The sequence below is a fragment of the Balaenoptera borealis genome (genome assembly GCF_965194805.1).
Source record: "Balaenoptera borealis genome assembly, chromosome: 1".
NCBI classification, from domain to species: domain Eukaryota; kingdom Metazoa; phylum Chordata; class Mammalia; order Artiodactyla; family Balaenopteridae; genus Balaenoptera; species Balaenoptera borealis.
In genome coordinates this window covers 147947365-147964394 of record NC_138860.1, presented here as the reverse complement: position 1 = coordinate 147964394, position 17030 = coordinate 147947365, and the positions used below count along the sequence as shown (strand labels likewise).

The window sequence follows — 17030 nt, the reverse complement described above, 5'->3', positions numbered from 1 at the left end:
GATATACTTAATATAAAAAGAAAAAAATAAATAAGACAAGCAACCCCAAAGACCTGTGTAAATAGATCAAATTTACAGAAGAAATGCCAATAGCCAATAGTCATATAACAAAATGCTCAAATTCACAGGAAATCAGACTACTGCAAATTAGATAATAAAATACCATTTTTTTGGTCCATCATATTGGAAAATTAAAGACTGACAATATTCAGCACTAATGACAGTACTAGGAAATGACTTTGTGGGAGTATATACTGGTCACTGCTTTTTGAAAGATTTAGCACTATCAATTATAATTTTAAAATGTATATAGTCTTTGAAATCCCATTTTCTAGGAATCTATCCTTCAGAAATGGCAGCAAATGCACACAAGGACAAATTTACATGGAACACTCTCTGTAATAGCAAAAACTTAGAAATAATCCAATGCTCATTAATAAATGACTGCATCACAGTACAACAGTTGCAGGAATACATTGGAGCCATCAAAAACACTGATAGCACTAACCTGGAAAGATGCCCATGATATAATGTTATATGAAAATATGCTACTAGGTATAGTTTGATTACAATTTGGTCTCAAAGAGAAAGAGAGAACATGCAGATATACTTTATAGAAACTTAGGAAAAAGTCAGAAAGGCTATGCATTATATGGGTAACCATGACCTAGGAGGTAGATGTATGTGTTGGGGTGGGGTGGAGGACAGGAAACCTTCACTTCTTACTTTGTACAGGTATTTTAAACTGACAGATTGTGAATGATTTTTTTTCCCCAGTATTTTTCAAATCCAAAAATATGTAAATATAAATGTAAAATGACGACATTCACTTGTACTCAGTCTTATAACACGGCCTAAATTTATTCTGGGACATAGTCACCTTCTTAACTGGTCAGAAATCAGACATTTATTGTGACTTTTTAAAAAATTTATTGATTTATTTTTGGCTGCCTTGGGTCTTCGTTGCTGCATGTGGGCTTTCTCTAGCTGTGGCGAGCAGGGGCTACTCTTCGTTGCGGCATGTGGGCTTCTCATTGCAGTGGCTTCTCTTGTGGCAGAGCACGGGCTCTAGGTGCACAGGCTTCAGTAGTTGTGGCTCGCGGGCTCAGTAGTTGTGGCACACAGGCTTAGTTGCTCTGCAGCATGTGGGATCTTCCTAGACCAGGGCTCGAACCCGTGTCCCCTGAATTGGCAGGTGGGTTCTTAACCACTGCGCCACCAGGGAAGCCCTTACTGTGAAATTTTAATTGTACCTGTTTGCAAAATTAGAGTCTCAATCTTTGCAATCTCCTTCTCCTATGCCTGAATTTCTACCATCTTCTCAATACAACCTAAACAATCTAATTTTACATCAACTGCAACAAACAACACAGTTGTCTGAAAAATGGTCTGACCTAAGGGAAAAATCTTGGAGGTATCTTTAGCTTCAAGACATTTGATAATAATGAGGGCAAGCCCAGATTCCTATGTATCCATCCTTGGCCAATTTTCATCCAAATAGGGGAGAAACTTTGGGCTTCTCTGTTTGTTTGTTTAAATAAATTAACTCTGCAGGAAATTAGTGAGTGTTTTATTTAACCTTTTAAAAAAATGAAGTCCATTTCTAATACTGCCCAATGACCAATATAGCCAGTTCCTGAGAAACAAGCAAGCTGGATAAAACCCTATATCAGAACAGGTTTTGTTTTGTCTTGCTTTTTAAGTCACTACCTATTATCTTCCAGGTCAAGAGTCGTCTCTAACATACTTGATCCATTTAATGGGGATCAAAATGACAGCCTAACAACCTAGTTAACAGTCAGGGAGGGAGAAGAGGCCTCTGATCAGTGTCAGTAGAAGTATTTATGAGCTGGCAGACATCTGATCTTTAAGGATAAACACTGGGTAGCAAGAAATAGTCTATTACCAACCACAGCACCGGTCTCTCTCATTGACCGTTGTTACTGCTCTCATGCAAAGATGGACCAAGGGAGTTAGGTGGTTGGTCATGGTCCCACAGAAATAACTGCTATTGTAAGCACAATTTACACCACTTAGGTATATTATTTTACCACATCATTTTCTGCTCTGATCAATTTACAGTAGCTAGCACAGTGTCTTCTACATGGCAAGTACATAAGTAGTTTATAATTGAATGATTCATTAACTAGAGAACAGAACAAAGTGCTCTTGGTTACAAACAGGTCAGCAGTCCGTGAAAAATTAAAGATTAAGTTATTACCCTTATCACAAGGTTAAATTTTTTGAGAAAATGAAGTTGACATGAAAAGATAATGGTATTGCACCTGAGGGATGATTCTAAGCTCCTGTTATAGCCTTTGTTATCTATGAATCTCTGTAACACCAGAAAGCTGACTAAACAATCTTTTTTTTTTTTTTTTTTTATAACTAACCACTTGGGCCACTTGCTTTTTCTCTTCTTGCGCTTTATTTTTTTAAAGTATTTGTTTATTTATTTATTTATGGCTGTGTTGGGTCTTCGTTTCTGTGCGAGGGCTTTCTCTACTTGTGGCAAGCGGGGGCCACTCTTCATCGCAGTGCGCGGGCCTCTCACTGTCGCAGCCTCTCTTGTTGCGGAGCACAGGCTCCAGACGTGCAGGCTCAGTAATTGTGGCTCACGGGCCCAGCTGCTCCGCGGCACGTGGGATCTTCCCAGACCAGGGCTCGAACCCGTGTCCCCTGCATTGGCAGGCAGATTCTCAACCACTGCGCCACCAGGGAAGCCCTAAACAATCTTAAAATAAAATATTTTATTTGTTTCTGGTACTATGAAATAACTTCTGACTTATCTGAGGCATAAAATTGTTATGTACACATATACTTGCCACATATAGCAACTGTCCCTAAATAGCAAGATAATTTCATGTAACCACCACAAGTTAGTAGTTAAGAGAAAAATATCACAAAGAGAAATCGGTGTGGTGAAAAAAAAAAAAAACCAAACACCATACACTGAAATATGCTTATTTTGATTAACAGTAAACATTTCTGTGGTTATCAGAACCATGGAAGCTGCTCCTGTAAAGATTAACTTAAACTTTAACATTTAATTTGTCTAGACCATGTCCCTTGGGTTACACAGCAACCCAGATAAAGTGAACTTCCACACTGTACATATAGTGGTTTAACTTACCCCAAGTTCTATATCTTCTGAATGGAGCTTGGCCTGGATTGCTGCAAATCCACCTAATTCTCCAAACTGAGAAGAAAAAAGGTATACATTAATTTTAAAATGCTATACCTTAATAGTTTAAGCAAGCAACTAAGGCTCACATTCTGCTTTATTAATGTGCTCTATAATCCTGGTCTTAAGGGTCATCACAAAGATAATTCCAATGCTCCTGTGATATACCAGAGGAGATGTGCTAAGCCCTAAAGCTGAGGTTTATCTGTAAAAACAGCACATATAAAAAAGAGGAAGAAACTGTAAAACCTATCTGATTATTCTCTGTAGCTGTCATCTACCTAAACACCAAACTCTAGGAAATCTCATTAGTAAATGGAAAACATGATCATATTAATAAAAGCTTTATACCTTATTTACCAAATCCACAACCCATCCATGAGGCTCCTATGAGAAAAGAAAATAGAAAATGAGATAGCAATACAAAAACTTCCCTACTAACCCTCATATTTCTTTTATCCTAAATCAAAAGTTGGAGAAAAATTAAAATTTAAAAAATATTTCAAAGTTTTCCCAAATGTTTCTTAACGTGATTCTTTGACATAAACAGTTGCAGGAGTAAGTCTGTATTTTGATGGAATTGCTACAACACGAAGCATTTATGTGTTTTGGGTAGCTGAGATCAGCTGTTTAAGCTCTCTGAGGTACAAGATAACTTGAGTTAAATTTTCTAAGAGAGTTATATTTTAGGAATTAAATTAAAGAGTAGCAAATCAGGAATCAAGAAATTAAAGTTTTAGTCCCAGCTGTACCATTAATTACTGTCCTAGAGTAAGCGCTTCTTTTCTCCTCCTTTTCTTCCCTCCTTTCCTTTCTTAAGCATTCACTGTTCTAGGGGCTGAATAATGTTCTAGTGGCTGGATACAGAACAGTGACTAAGAAGAGACGTGGTACATGCTTTCACAGAGCTCATATTCTAGCAGGATCAATAAAGACAAGTAAACCAACACATAATTCAGATTGTGCTAAATTCCACAAAAGGAAAAACAAAAGGTCTTCAAATGAAAATAGGAGCCTACTCTGTTCAGAATGGTGGTCATAGAAAACCTCTCTGAAGAGGTGGTCTTTAATCTGGAACTAAAAGGATGAGACAGATTTAGCCATTCAAAGAATAGTCCAGGCAGAGAGGCTGAAATGGAAAAGGTCCTGTTGGGGGAAGACAGAAAAGCCTACCTTGTTTGAAAAACTGAGAGGCAACTCTCCCAGCTGGGAGCCAGGGTGCAGGCGAGAATGGCACAGATGAAGCTGTAGAGACAGGAAAAGCCAGATGATGCAGAAATTTGTAGACTGTGATTAAAAGGAAAGCAACAGAGGTGTTTAAAGCAAGAAAATGATACATTTTATGTTTTAAGGGGATGTTTTGCAGTTATGTGGAGAATGGAATGGAATGGATGAATGAGAGAGTGAAAACTAGAGATACCAGGGAGAAGACTAGTGCAGTAACTAGGTAGGACATGATGGTGTTTGGAGTAGGATGGTGGCAGAGGAAACAGAGAGAAGTCAACTTAAAATCTATGTGAGATTAAATCAAAGGACCTGTTTACAGTTTGGATATGGGGAATAAGAAAAAGGGATGAATCGTGGCTGATTCCTATGTTTTGGCTTGAGCATGCAGGTAGACGGTGATGCCATTTACTGAAAGGGAGAAGAATGAAGGCTGGGGAGACATAATGAAGTTCCGTTTTAGGCACGGTTTGAGATGTCTGTGTGGCAACCAAGAGGAGACAGTTGGCTCTTCAAGTCTGTTGTGCTCAGAGAAGAGGTCTGGGCCACAGAGATATAATAAAGCAGAGGGCCATCAGCACAAAGATAGCATTTAAACCCATGAGAATGGAAGGTATTTCTTAGAGACAGTACTCTGGATCAAAGTTGGGTAGAGGTGAAGGAGTCAAGAAAGGAAAGGTGGCTGAGGGGCAGGCAGAAAGCAAGAGACTGTAGGAAGGAAGTCTCAAGGAGGGAGAAACTGACTGTGACCATTCCTGTTGACGGGGTCGAGAGACATTTCCCCTGGATCTAGAAACATGAAGGTGTTGGTGTCTTAACGACAGCTGTTTCAGTGGAGTGGTGGAAAAAGAAGGCAGAATAGAATGCCTTGAAGAGTTAATGGAGAGTTCAGTCTAGTTACCCCAAGCATCTCTCCAGCCGAAAATAACTAACACCACTGGATAAAAACATTAAAAAAAAGAAACTTTAAAAATATATAGCTGAGTTGACACAAAGTGCTCAGAAGTTTAAAAAAAAGAGAAAGCAGAAATCCTGTGAGGTAAGTAAACTGTGAGGCCAGCTGTCATGCTGTAGGCATCTGTGGAACTCTGGAGACCTCTAGCTTCCATTTTCACAGCCTTACAGTGGCTGAGACGCAGGACCCGTAGCCAAGACAGGGCTCAGAGACTAAGAAGAGTTTGTCACATAGATCAAGAACCCAAAGGGCTACATCCTGAGTGTAAGATGAACTGAAATAAACTTAACTGTGGAAGGGAAACAACAAAGAAGCCTGCCTACCTTGACTGTGGTACTGGATTGTGAGAAGAAAAAAATTCTCCAGGAATTTATAACCACAAAATTGCCCTCACATGGCTTTGCTGCTCCAATTCACACTGCCTTTATGGTCTGAAAAACCTTAAGCTGAGAATTTATTCCCAAATTGTAGTATCCCCAGGCATCTGGAAGAAGTAAATCTTTTTTGGAGGAAAGAACTTTCAACTCAGGCCTCAAAAAATCTTCTTAGATTAAATTCCAAGAAACGTAAGTTCACAGGAAAACAAAAAAATACGTATAAAAATGTTTTTCTATACACATACATACATACACAAAACAACTGAGTAAAAGCTGGCAGAATCAGACCAGCTTTTAGATATCAGACATATGCTTCTAAGTTAAGCATTAAACATATAAGTTAAGCATTAAACAAGGAGGAGATTGAAAATATGAGTCAAGAACATGAGATAATAAAAAATAAGCAGAGTCAAAAAAGAACCAATGAGAATTTATAGAAATGAGAAATATAATAAATGAAATTAAAGACTTAATGAATAGGTTAAATAGCCTATAGGATACAGATAGAAAAAAAATTAGTGAACTGGACCACAGATCTGAAAAAATGTTATCAGAAATGCAGTACAAGAAGACAGAAAGATGGAGAATATGAAAGAGAATAAGGGACATAAGAACAGAATGAGAGGGACTTCCCTGGTGGTCCAGTGGCTAAGGCTCCACACTCCCAACCCAGGGGGCCCAGGTTCGATCCCTGGTCAGGGAACTAGGTCCCATATGCCTCAACTAAGAATTCGCATGCCGCAACTAAAGATCCTGCATGCCGCAACAAAGATCCCATGTGCAGCAATTAAGACCCAGTGCAGCCAAATAAATAAATAAATATTAAAAAAAAAAAAGAACAGAATGAGAAGGTTCAACATGTATCCAATCAAAGTCCTAGAGGAAACGAGACTAATGGTGAAGAGGCAATATTTACAAAGGTAATGGTGGAGAATTTTCCAGAATTTCTACAAGATATAAATCCTTAGATTCAAAAATTCAATGATCTGAAGCAAAATAAACAAAAAGAATACCTCAGTTAACTGCAGTGAGAGTCAAATTGCCAACTATCAAAAAGAAATAAAATAGCCATGAAGAAAAGAAAGACTTCTTACAAAGGAACAACAGTCAGACCAACAATCAACTTTCAATAACAATACTCAAAGCCAGAAGACAGGGCTTCCCTGGTGGCGCAGTGGTTAAGAATCCTCCTGCCAAGGCAGGGGACATGGGTTCAAGCCCTGGTCTGGGAAGATCCCTCATGCTGTGGAGCAACTAAGCCCGTGGGCCACAACTACTGAACCTGCGCTCTAGAGCCCGCGAGCCACAACTACTGAAGCCCACGCACCTACAGCCTGTGCTCCGCAACAAGAGAAGCCACTGCAATGAGAAGCCGGTGCACCGCAACAAAGAGTAGCCCCCGCTCGCTGCAACTAGAGAAAGTCGCGCACAGCAACAAAGAATCAAAGCAGCCAAAGATAAATTAAAAAAAAAAAAGCCAGAAGACACTGAAATGATAGCTTTGAAATTTTGACAGAAAAATGTATGTCAATCTAGGATTTAAAACCCAGTGAAAATGTTCTTCAAGGAATAGGAAATAAAGTCAAGTTTAAGCCATCAAAAACAAAGACTCAGCTCCCAATGGACCCCTTATGAAAGGACACTGTACAGGATGCACTCCAGGAAGAAGAAAAATCATCCCAATGGAAGGTCTGAAATACAGAAGGAATGGTACACAAAGAGATAGCATATAAATAGGGCTGAGTCAAAACACTGTATAAGGTAATGATGACTGTACCTACTTGAGGGGATAAAACCATACAGGAGAGGACTAAGACAATGCACAATAAAGACAAAAGGATAATGAGTCAGGTGAGGAGTGAGTACACGAAACAGTCTAAGGTTTTCAAGTACTCCTCAGAGGAGGGTAAAGAGACTGATGAAATTTAGGTTTTGTTTAATTAATAAGTTAAAATTTTAGACTAACCACTAAAAGAGTAACTGAGAGGGAAGGATAAGGAATCTTCCATCTGGTTGGTTGTGAAGGGGGATAGAGAACAATGCTGAAGCTAGAGATGGAAGTGGTATCCAAGGCAGAATTTTTAAAGATGGGAAAATACTAGACTCTGTTATACACAATGGGAATAATCTGATAAAGGGGAAAAAATTGAGGGTACCAAAGAAAGAATAGAAAGGCTAAGGCATAAAATGCTTGAGAAGGCAAGAGGAAAGAAGAGGGGATCTAGGGCCTTTGCAGGAGAGATAATTCCTTTTGTGGTAATGAGAAGAAATTAAGAGACAACATTTCGGGGTCTCCATTGTTGTATATGTAAATTGGGGGGAGGAGAAAAAGAACATTTTCTGAGTACTTACTAAAGTGAACCACTGTGTTCAGTGTTTTTATATACATTTGTCATTTAATCTTCACAACATAACTGAAGATAAGATTTTAGTATTTTGGGAGGCAAGACTGTATATAAAGAATGCAGACTATGGCACTAGATTGCATAGGTCTCCTCTATAAACAGGTTTGTGAACTTGGGCAAGTACTTAACCTTTGTGTGCCTCAGTTTCTCATCTACAAAATGGGGGTAAAAATAGTACGTAACTCACAGAGCTGTTGTGGGGACTAAATTCCACAGGATATACTCACAGTACTTTCCACTCAGCTCTCATTTCCTCTCTAGAGTATTGCCTGACCTTCCAAGGTGGCAACTCCTTCCCCTTATTCCATACATAGTACTTATTATTATAATTGCACCTATTGTTTGTTATACTGTGATTTTTTTTTTTCCTATTTCCTCCACTATGCTGTAAGTTAGAAGCCATGTCTTATTACTCTTTATACTAAGGGCAGGAACTATTTATTTATATCTTCAAAACCTAGAATAATGCCAGACACACAGCAAATGTTCAATAAATGATTGCTGAACTGAACCCCTGCCTTCTAGATAAATCAATGGACAAGTTTTCTATCTACTACATTGACTTCTTTCAAATGTCTCTCAAAAACCAAACAGTGTTTGATCAACAAATTGTCTGAATTATGTACTCCTTGTGGGTATAATGTTATTGGCACTTCGTACGCCTTTAAATATAAAATGAGGATGTTGGTCTGTGCTTAGAAAAAAACAAAAGGTTTAAAGCTTACCGAGTTTAAAAGAAAATTATACATGAGATTAACTACTAGATTTTATTTTCTGGGAATAATTAGTCGTTTCAAATGATTTCAAATGCTCTAGCTTCTCAAACATCTCTAAAAAACTGGGACACTCATTAAACTGGGGTTCTGGTAATTCAATAAATAGGGCACTTTTCATGTCATGCAGTCATTTCTCATTTCACCAAACATTATTTCAAATCTCTAAAGTTCTTCATGATGTTAATTAACAGCTATGGAAAAATATGCAATAGCTGAAAAAAATGTTAAGCAATTTTATGAACCATATGGAGTATTTGTCATTTTTCATAGGTTGTTTTAATCCTTCCATGTAAATTGTCATTTCTGTAGCAGAGAAAATCTTTTTCAATACATTTATCTATCAAAGGATGAAACAAAACTATGTTTACCTTTTGGAAAGTAGATACAGGTGAAATAGCAAACATATTTCCCTCTCCAAACACTTCTGCCCAATTCCTTTGAGACACTTTCATTCTGTTTTTAAAATGGTATTCATTATCAGGATTGAAAGCCTAGATTCAAAGAGAACAGAGGAGCATTATTATTATCTACTTCTATAGCAACACATATTAGCATTAGAAAAGAAGATAAAAATATAGCCTTGGACTCCCTCATTAATGGAATCTTTCAAGTATCCCAACAAAACATATTCCTTAGCCAGTGCTGAGGAACAAAGTGGTGCTCTCCTGTTCTGTTCAATGTTTGCTGTGGGGGAAGAGAAGGGGGTAGCAGGACGGGAGGTCTGATCCAGGCACGGTGATGCCAATGCTCCAGATGTCCTAGGGCTGCCGCAAGTAGAGATGGGCAACAAGGCAGTGAAGACAGAAGTTAGGAGGGAAAACACGAGCGCCCCTTCTTCGTGCAGCTACTGCTACTAGTCGGGGAAAAAGCCCAGAAACCAAACTATATCAACACCCTATGTGACAGTATTTGTGATTCGAATAATCAGGGAGACATAAAGGGAAGCTATTTAATCATTCTAAAAGCTGAGAAAGCTTAAAATTAGAAAGGTATTTCTTTAAAACTGAAAACACAGAACGGTTGTCCTGCTTTTAAAATAAAAAGCAAGAACAGTCAAGTTAATATCTTTAATGATAATATCATGATCACTCATTATTAATTACAAGTCAGAAGGTAGTAGTTATTTTAAACAAAAGCAAAACACAAAGTACTTCATTTTAGACATACTGTACCATTGTAAGCACAGCCAGCAGACCAGTGGGAATTGGATCTTGTTTTATTCTCTCTGCAGCCAGTTCTATTAATAGCATCAACATGTTGTAGATCCCTTCATGAATTTCAGTACCCCACTTGTGAACAGCACTTGATGTCAGCAGCTATAAAAACATAAAGGGCACTTTAGAGTCTTACTTGACAAGAAAGAAAAGACATCTACAGTTATCAGTTCAGTCCTGACTAATGAAGAGATTACTACCATAATACTTATTTTTATGCAGATGACTTGCTTTAAAAGACCCATAGCTGTAGTCCTACTTATTCACTTATTTCACAGGCAACACTTAGTTTTGTTTTTTTTGAACTTTAATTCCCTTATATTAAGACAGTTTGGGGAATTCCCTGGTGGTTCAGTGGTTAGGATTCCCTCACTGTCAAGGGCCTGGGTTCTATCCCTGGTCAGGGAACTAAAATCCCACAAGCCACGCAGGGTGCCCAAATAAATAAATAAATAAATAAATAAAACAGTTTGTTTAAAAGAAAATGTTTGTTTTCTACTTTTCATTATTACTAGGGGAGGTCAAGTGGTGAGCAACAAGAAAGAACCTGAGATCAGTTCCGGTACTACTGTTTTCTAGCTGTGTGGTCTTGAACAAATTTACCCGAGTTCCCAGAGACTCAGTTCTCTCATCTCAAAAGAGGGATAATTCCTACCCACTTCACAGAGATGTTACAAGTATCAAAAGGTTTAACGAATGTAAAGTATTAGCGAGGTTTTATTATTAATATATTTTGGCTGTCGTTATTAATCAACATTCCTGGAATCTAAGAAATCTCATGATTTGAACATGCACATTCTTTTCATATTATTTATATCTCAGAAACAGAACTGCATCTTCCCACCTGTTGACCAGATGGCAGCAGGGCTCTGAATGTGAAAAAAATTTTAGAAATACCTTGTCAATTTATTTTGCTTGTATTTTCCTTTCTGGTATGTATAAAAGAAATATTCAATTTTTTAAAAAAGTTTAAGCAAATCTGAAATAGCACTGTAACATTGTTTACTTTGCAGCTATTTTTCTTAAATATAAAAAATGGTGCATCTTATACTCAGAGAGCATCTTAGATTTGTTAAAAAGGAAGGAAAAGGCACACAGAAGAATCTAAAATCATCATCTTTGGATTTCCCCAATCTTTGATCTTCTAAGTCCTTGGGGAAGCCTAATTCAGGAACAACTGCCAAAACAGGGAATGGGAAAATGAAAGGATTCCACTTAATAAAATAATGGCAAATTGATACAGTGGTCTCATGTTTTTCTAAGATTTCCCTTCAGAGGGAAAATACTGTGCTATAAAAATTTCACCTTAGCCACACTGAGAACCCCTTAACAAGAGGGTTAAGACCCTGAAAGAGCCCAAACTTCTTTAGCTGCAGAGGAAAACCTCAGTTCCAGACTTTCTCTATAGCAATTAGCTGCACTATTTGCTCAAATGAACAATAATCATAAGACTGATTCTGTATAAGGCAATTAGTTACTATTTTTTGCTACTATTTTTTGCAAGAATTCTTTTGCCTGCCTATATATTCTTCCTATACTTAAAAATTAGATAATAAAGCAGAGATTAAGATTTAAGAAGCTTCATGTGACAATAAAATTTATGTGGACTAAGCACCACTCCCTCTGTTGTCATCTCATATGTTCAGTTTTTACTTTGAAAATGGAGCTATATCTAACTTCCAGATGAGGTGGGGCAAGACAGGCAGCACCGTGTGAAGAAGAGGCATACAAAGTTTAAACATAACTGTGCACTATGGCCAGACCTGGATGTTTTTCCCTGCCTGAATATACTAGTAAAGAATCCAGGGGACTTCCCTGGCGGTGCAGTGGTTAGGAATCTGCCTGCCAACGCAGGGGACACGGGTTCAAGCCCTGGTCTGGGAAGATCCCACATGCTGCGGAGCAACTAAGCCCGTGTGCCACAACTACTGAGCCTGAGCTCTAGAGCCCACAAGCCACAACTACTGAGCCCGGATGCCACAACTACTGAAGCCCACGTGCCTAGAGCCCGTGCTCCACAACAGGAGAAGCCACTGTAATGAGAAGCCTGCACACCGCAATGAAGAGTAGCCCTTGCTCGCTGCAACTAGAGAAAACCCACGTGCAGCAACAAAGACCCAACGCAGCCAAAAAAAAAAAAAAAGAATCCAGGCTGGCCTGAAGGTGAAAGGTGAAGAAAGTAGAAATTACAATAAAGCTCCTTTTGTGCACCTTATTCACACAATTGCTTATTATTTTTATTATTTGTACTTACTTCTTTTTAAAAAAAAAAAAAAAAAAAAAAAGGGCAGCTTGTGAGAAAAACCCAGAGAAGGTAGGTAGAGAGTCATCATACCAGGAAACACAAGTCTAAAGGCACACAGAATTCTGTAGCCCTTCTAGTTTAGAGAAATCTTTTTAATAGCTCTAAACTGTAAGAATTGAATGACATTGAACATAATGCAAGGTACCTTTGTGCTCACAGTTTTATAGGAAAAAACCCCCAACAACCACTTGACCATTTATTATACTATTACAAACAGCTGAGGGCATAAAATAAAACAGTCCTCTGAAGCATCTCTGTACAGAGTTAGAGTATTACACTCCAAATATGCAACTTGCTGCTGGACTGACTTGACCCAGGGCTCTCTGAATCTGAAGATCATCAACCTAAAGATCTCTTCCTTACACGAATAAACCCTTTTCCATGACTCTGAATAAACTTGAATTTTCTTTCTCTGCAAATTTATGCATACATTATGATAGGTGTCACAATATGTTACATTATAAAAGGGCTGGTATTTTTTTAAAAAGCTACTATAATTCTTAACAAAATTCTTAAAAGTTAAAACTACAAAATGGTAGATGAATTCATCCAAAATGAAGAAAAATCTTGATTCTCTATAATCCCTGCCCAAATGACAATTTTAAAAGATTTCTCCCTTTTTTCAAAGATGAAGCTATTTTTGTTTCTAAAATTAATTTTGTTCTGTCTTCAGCCTTGAATCAAGGGAGATTCTGTCTGTCAAGATGCAGATGGGAATAATAGTTTGCAAATGAAGTTTATTTTACTGGGTTTTATAATAAACACAAACTTCATCCATCTGTAGTTGTAGTAACTTACTTGCATATGAGGCAAAAAATGGATGGCAAAACCCAGAAGCATGAGACAGCAGGAGACTCATTTATTCATTCAACAAAGATTTACTGAGCTCTTTCTCTGCACTAGGCACTGGCTATATGCTGGGGAAAACAACAGTGCCTGTGACATCGTCCCTGCTCTTGGGGGATTCAGGACTCAGGTCCTGAAAAGGGAACCATGCTGAGTTAGACTGCTTTCAGAAACACAAGTCCTGTGATCTTCTATTCTCACTGTTAAGAAAAATTGCTTCATAAGAGATGTGACCAGAATGGGGACAAGCATATCAGTCTAGCTCCAACAGAGATGCTGCCATCCACATGCCATTTTGCCAGATACAATACTCAATCCAGTTAAACTTTCTATAGTTTAAATGTCTGCTTCTGTCTCAGTAGAATACTAAGTACAAAATGGCCTATATTTTGATAAATAAATATTATCTTTCTAAGTGCCTCAATCCTTAGTTTAGTACGATGTCTAATTTCCTAGTGTAAGTCTTAACCTATTCTTTAGCAGTTAAATAGAAGGAAGTAAAAGCTATATTCGACCAAAGACATGCAAACAATTAAATATAGAAGAAATAAATCATTTCTGAGCCCCATATTCAGGGCTACTTTTTTCATTTTTGAGCATTCCTCAGTTGTACAGGATTCATAAACTGGGCTCACATATTAAAAAACTAAAACTAAAGCAAAAAGCCTGTTCACCTTCACCCCCACCAAAAAAGAAAAAAAAACCAGCACAGCACATTTTTCTTACCTTTTTAAATGCTTCAGGCATACACCTATCCATAAATCTTTTACAATTCTCATCAGACTCAGAAAGACCTTTGTAAAATAAATGAAAACAATATGCCTTATTTAGATTTTAGGTAGTTGCAGAAATCATATATATCATTCCAAGTTCATACATATGGAACTTATTATAGAAACCTTGATTCTTAAGGAATTATTAAAAGCAGAAGACATACATTCTGATAAAGGAATAGGATGAGAAAGTCACAGTATTATTTATTAATAGCATAATATATCCATTTATATTTATTAATTATTAATATATATTTATTAATAGCATAATAAGTAAATACTAATTAGAACTGAAATGGTTGAACTTATGTTTCCATATCAGAGTAACTTTCAATGATCTGACTAAATAGCTAATAGAACACCACCAGCAGCTACTTTTTAGCCATTATGGTTTTCCTAAACATCTCTTTTAAAAACACAAATATTCTCAATAAATGCCAAAATCACTCTCTTCCCCAAAACAAACTGAACTCTGTGCAATAAAATGCACAGAATTGTGCCTGGCATAGAGTAAATGATAAATACTTGCTAAATGAATGAATGACTCCACTGTAAAATTATCCTTCGGAATACACTTAAAAGAAAAACTCAATGACAGATTTTGCTTATCAGTGGAGAGACTGTCGAGCACATTTTCTTTTTTCAGTCCTACCACTTAGCATAATACCTGCATCCTCTCAGGCAATCAATAAATGCTGCTGCTGAGAAGCCAGTCATAAACACACCATGGAAGCTAGTCAAAATATTTCCTTTTGATGTGCCTTGTATTTAATCACAATGGTAAACTATGCACTTTTAATGAGAAAAAAACATTTGCAAAACACTGGCCCAATTCATCTTATTTTACAAATGAATTCAATATGAAAAATAAATTATTATTCTCTCTTTAATATATTTATAATATAGATGCTTCCTTATGTTGATACTTATTCTCCAACCTAGTGATATTTTATTACTCTATTCGTTTAATATCTGTAAAGCACTTAAGACAGTGCCAAGAACTTAATAAGCATAAAATATTAAATAAACATTACTTTCTTTTCTTTAAAAAAAAAAAAGCCACTGCATTAAGCCTTAATCTAAAGTGCTCCAAGTTTCTGTGGAAAAGTTAATTTCAATTTCCATAAGCCTTTTCAATTATATTTTAAAGACTCTTACACTCTATTGGAGCTAGAAGAAAATAGCTGATTTAATTCAACACTTTTATTCCACAGGGGATAAACAAAGACTAAGAGAGTAAATGATCTAAGATAATACAGATGGCCAATGACAGGAGCTAAGATTAAAGTCAGGCCTCCTATCAAAAAAAAAAACCAAAAAGTGAAAACTCCTCCTGTGTCCTGAGGTATGAACTTACCAAGTCTTGCTAGGTAGGTAGACGCCAACAGGCATTTGCCTAGTGACTCTTCCCGCTTGTAAGGTATGGACCAGTGATCCGTCAAAACGCGGCTTTCCAGTTCATATAAATTTGTTGTAGGGAATTCAATTCCTTCCCCTGAGCAGTTTCCGTTTTCATCATTCTTCTGACAAAGAGGAATTATGGTTTAAAAAAAAAAAAAACCACACACACACACAAATAATTAGTGACTACTTAAAAAATTTTCAATTTAACACAAAGCAGATCCTTAATCACTGGTAGCCCATTAATTCCAAGATTGTGGATTCCACATTTCTTTCTCGTAATCACATCTTTCACCAAGACTATCTGAAATATCCTCAGCTTTTATCAATGTGGCATCCCAACTCTCTCAGAAGGTGAGCTCATCTCATTCTCCAAAAATGAACTCTCTTAATCTCTTGTTATAAATATCAAATCTACCTCCACCTACAGCCCCTTTTCTCACGCTCTCCCAAAGTGGCAATTGTTAAGGTCACCACACTGAATGCTGCATCATTCAATCCAGTGGACATGTTTCAGTCCTTATCTTACTTTTCAGGAATATCTGACCCTCTGCCTGCTTCCTCTTCTTGGTACGCTAGATTCCCTCCCCTTACCTCCCAGGATAACATGCTTCCCTGTTCTCCCCTGGGGTCTGTAGTTCCTTCTGTCTCCTCTTCTGGTACATCCTTCCCTTCCTAGCCATCAAACACTGGAGTTTCTCAAACCTCAGTGCTAGGCTCTCTTCTCTCTGCTCAGTGAATGGCACCACATTCATTTGGCAGCACAGCCAGAAATCAGGACACATTCTTAAAACCCTATTCTCCCATCTCCACCCCTAAGACTAAGTGATCAGACCTCCTATATTTCTCTCAAATCCATCTACTTCTGTCCATCTCCACAGGGATGCTGCTACTCCTGAACTCATCCTTCTGCCCTCTTTAACCTACTTAACTCTTAAACCTTCTAAACTCTTTCAGAGAAAAACCTTTCCAGAACTTCTAAACACTGTCAAATTCCTTTAATTATTTTATACCCCTACCATCCTGAACTTCTCCTTCATAACACAACTCACAGATATAATTTTACATTTATTTGTGATTTATTCTGTTTGCCCCCACTAGACCAAGCGAGCCATGAGGACAAGGACTGTTTCTGACCGCTTCTGTATCTCTAACACCTAGTGCCTAACACAAAGTAGGTATTTAAAACATATTTTTAAATAGAAAAATAATTCATGCAAAGTTTCAACTATCAGTGGGGTAACTGCCAAACTTTCCATCAGTTCTCGCTATAATAATCTGTAGTAAATCAAACGGAACCCCTCCTCTCAAATGGCCTAACACCTGGCTCCTTTGAAAACCTAACCATTTTCACAATCCACTCTATAATTTGATCATTACAAAATAAAACCGTTCCATTAAAAAAATTCACCTTTAGCCTCAATGAAGGAAAAGACCATAAATATAAAGCAGAAATGATTTAAAAACACACTGAAAAACAATTTTCAACCCCACATGAATGATATCTAAAGGAATGCAACACATTTTTTTTCAGGTTCATGGCTAAATTGGGATGAAAATAAGACAAAAA

The 17030-nt window shown here is 37.4% G+C and overlaps 1 protein-coding gene across 3 annotated transcripts in view; it reads right to left on the bottom strand.

Annotated features, from left to right (window-relative positions):
- USP24 (ubiquitin specific peptidase 24) overlaps positions 1–17030 on the bottom strand; it is a gene marked incomplete at its 5' end in the record, with an annotated part of 147880 nt that overhangs the window by 90416 nt on the left and 40434 nt on the right. Inside the window, 7 exons of one of the 3 annotated variants that reach the window (XM_082356212.1) lie at positions 3134–3199; positions 3536–3571; positions 4358–4429; positions 9290–9412; positions 10094–10237; positions 14013–14080; positions 15417–15582. In XM_082356212.1, coding sequence (XP_082212338.1) covers positions 3134–3199; positions 3536–3571; positions 4358–4429; positions 9290–9412; positions 10094–10237; positions 14013–14080; positions 15417–15582 — 675 coding nt within the window. The remainder of the gene's footprint in view (positions 1–3133; positions 3200–3535; positions 3572–4357; positions 4430–9289; positions 9413–10093; positions 10238–14012; positions 14081–15416; positions 15583–17030) is intronic. The other 2 variants (XM_082356213.1, XM_082356214.1) reach the window with 2 other exon arrangements.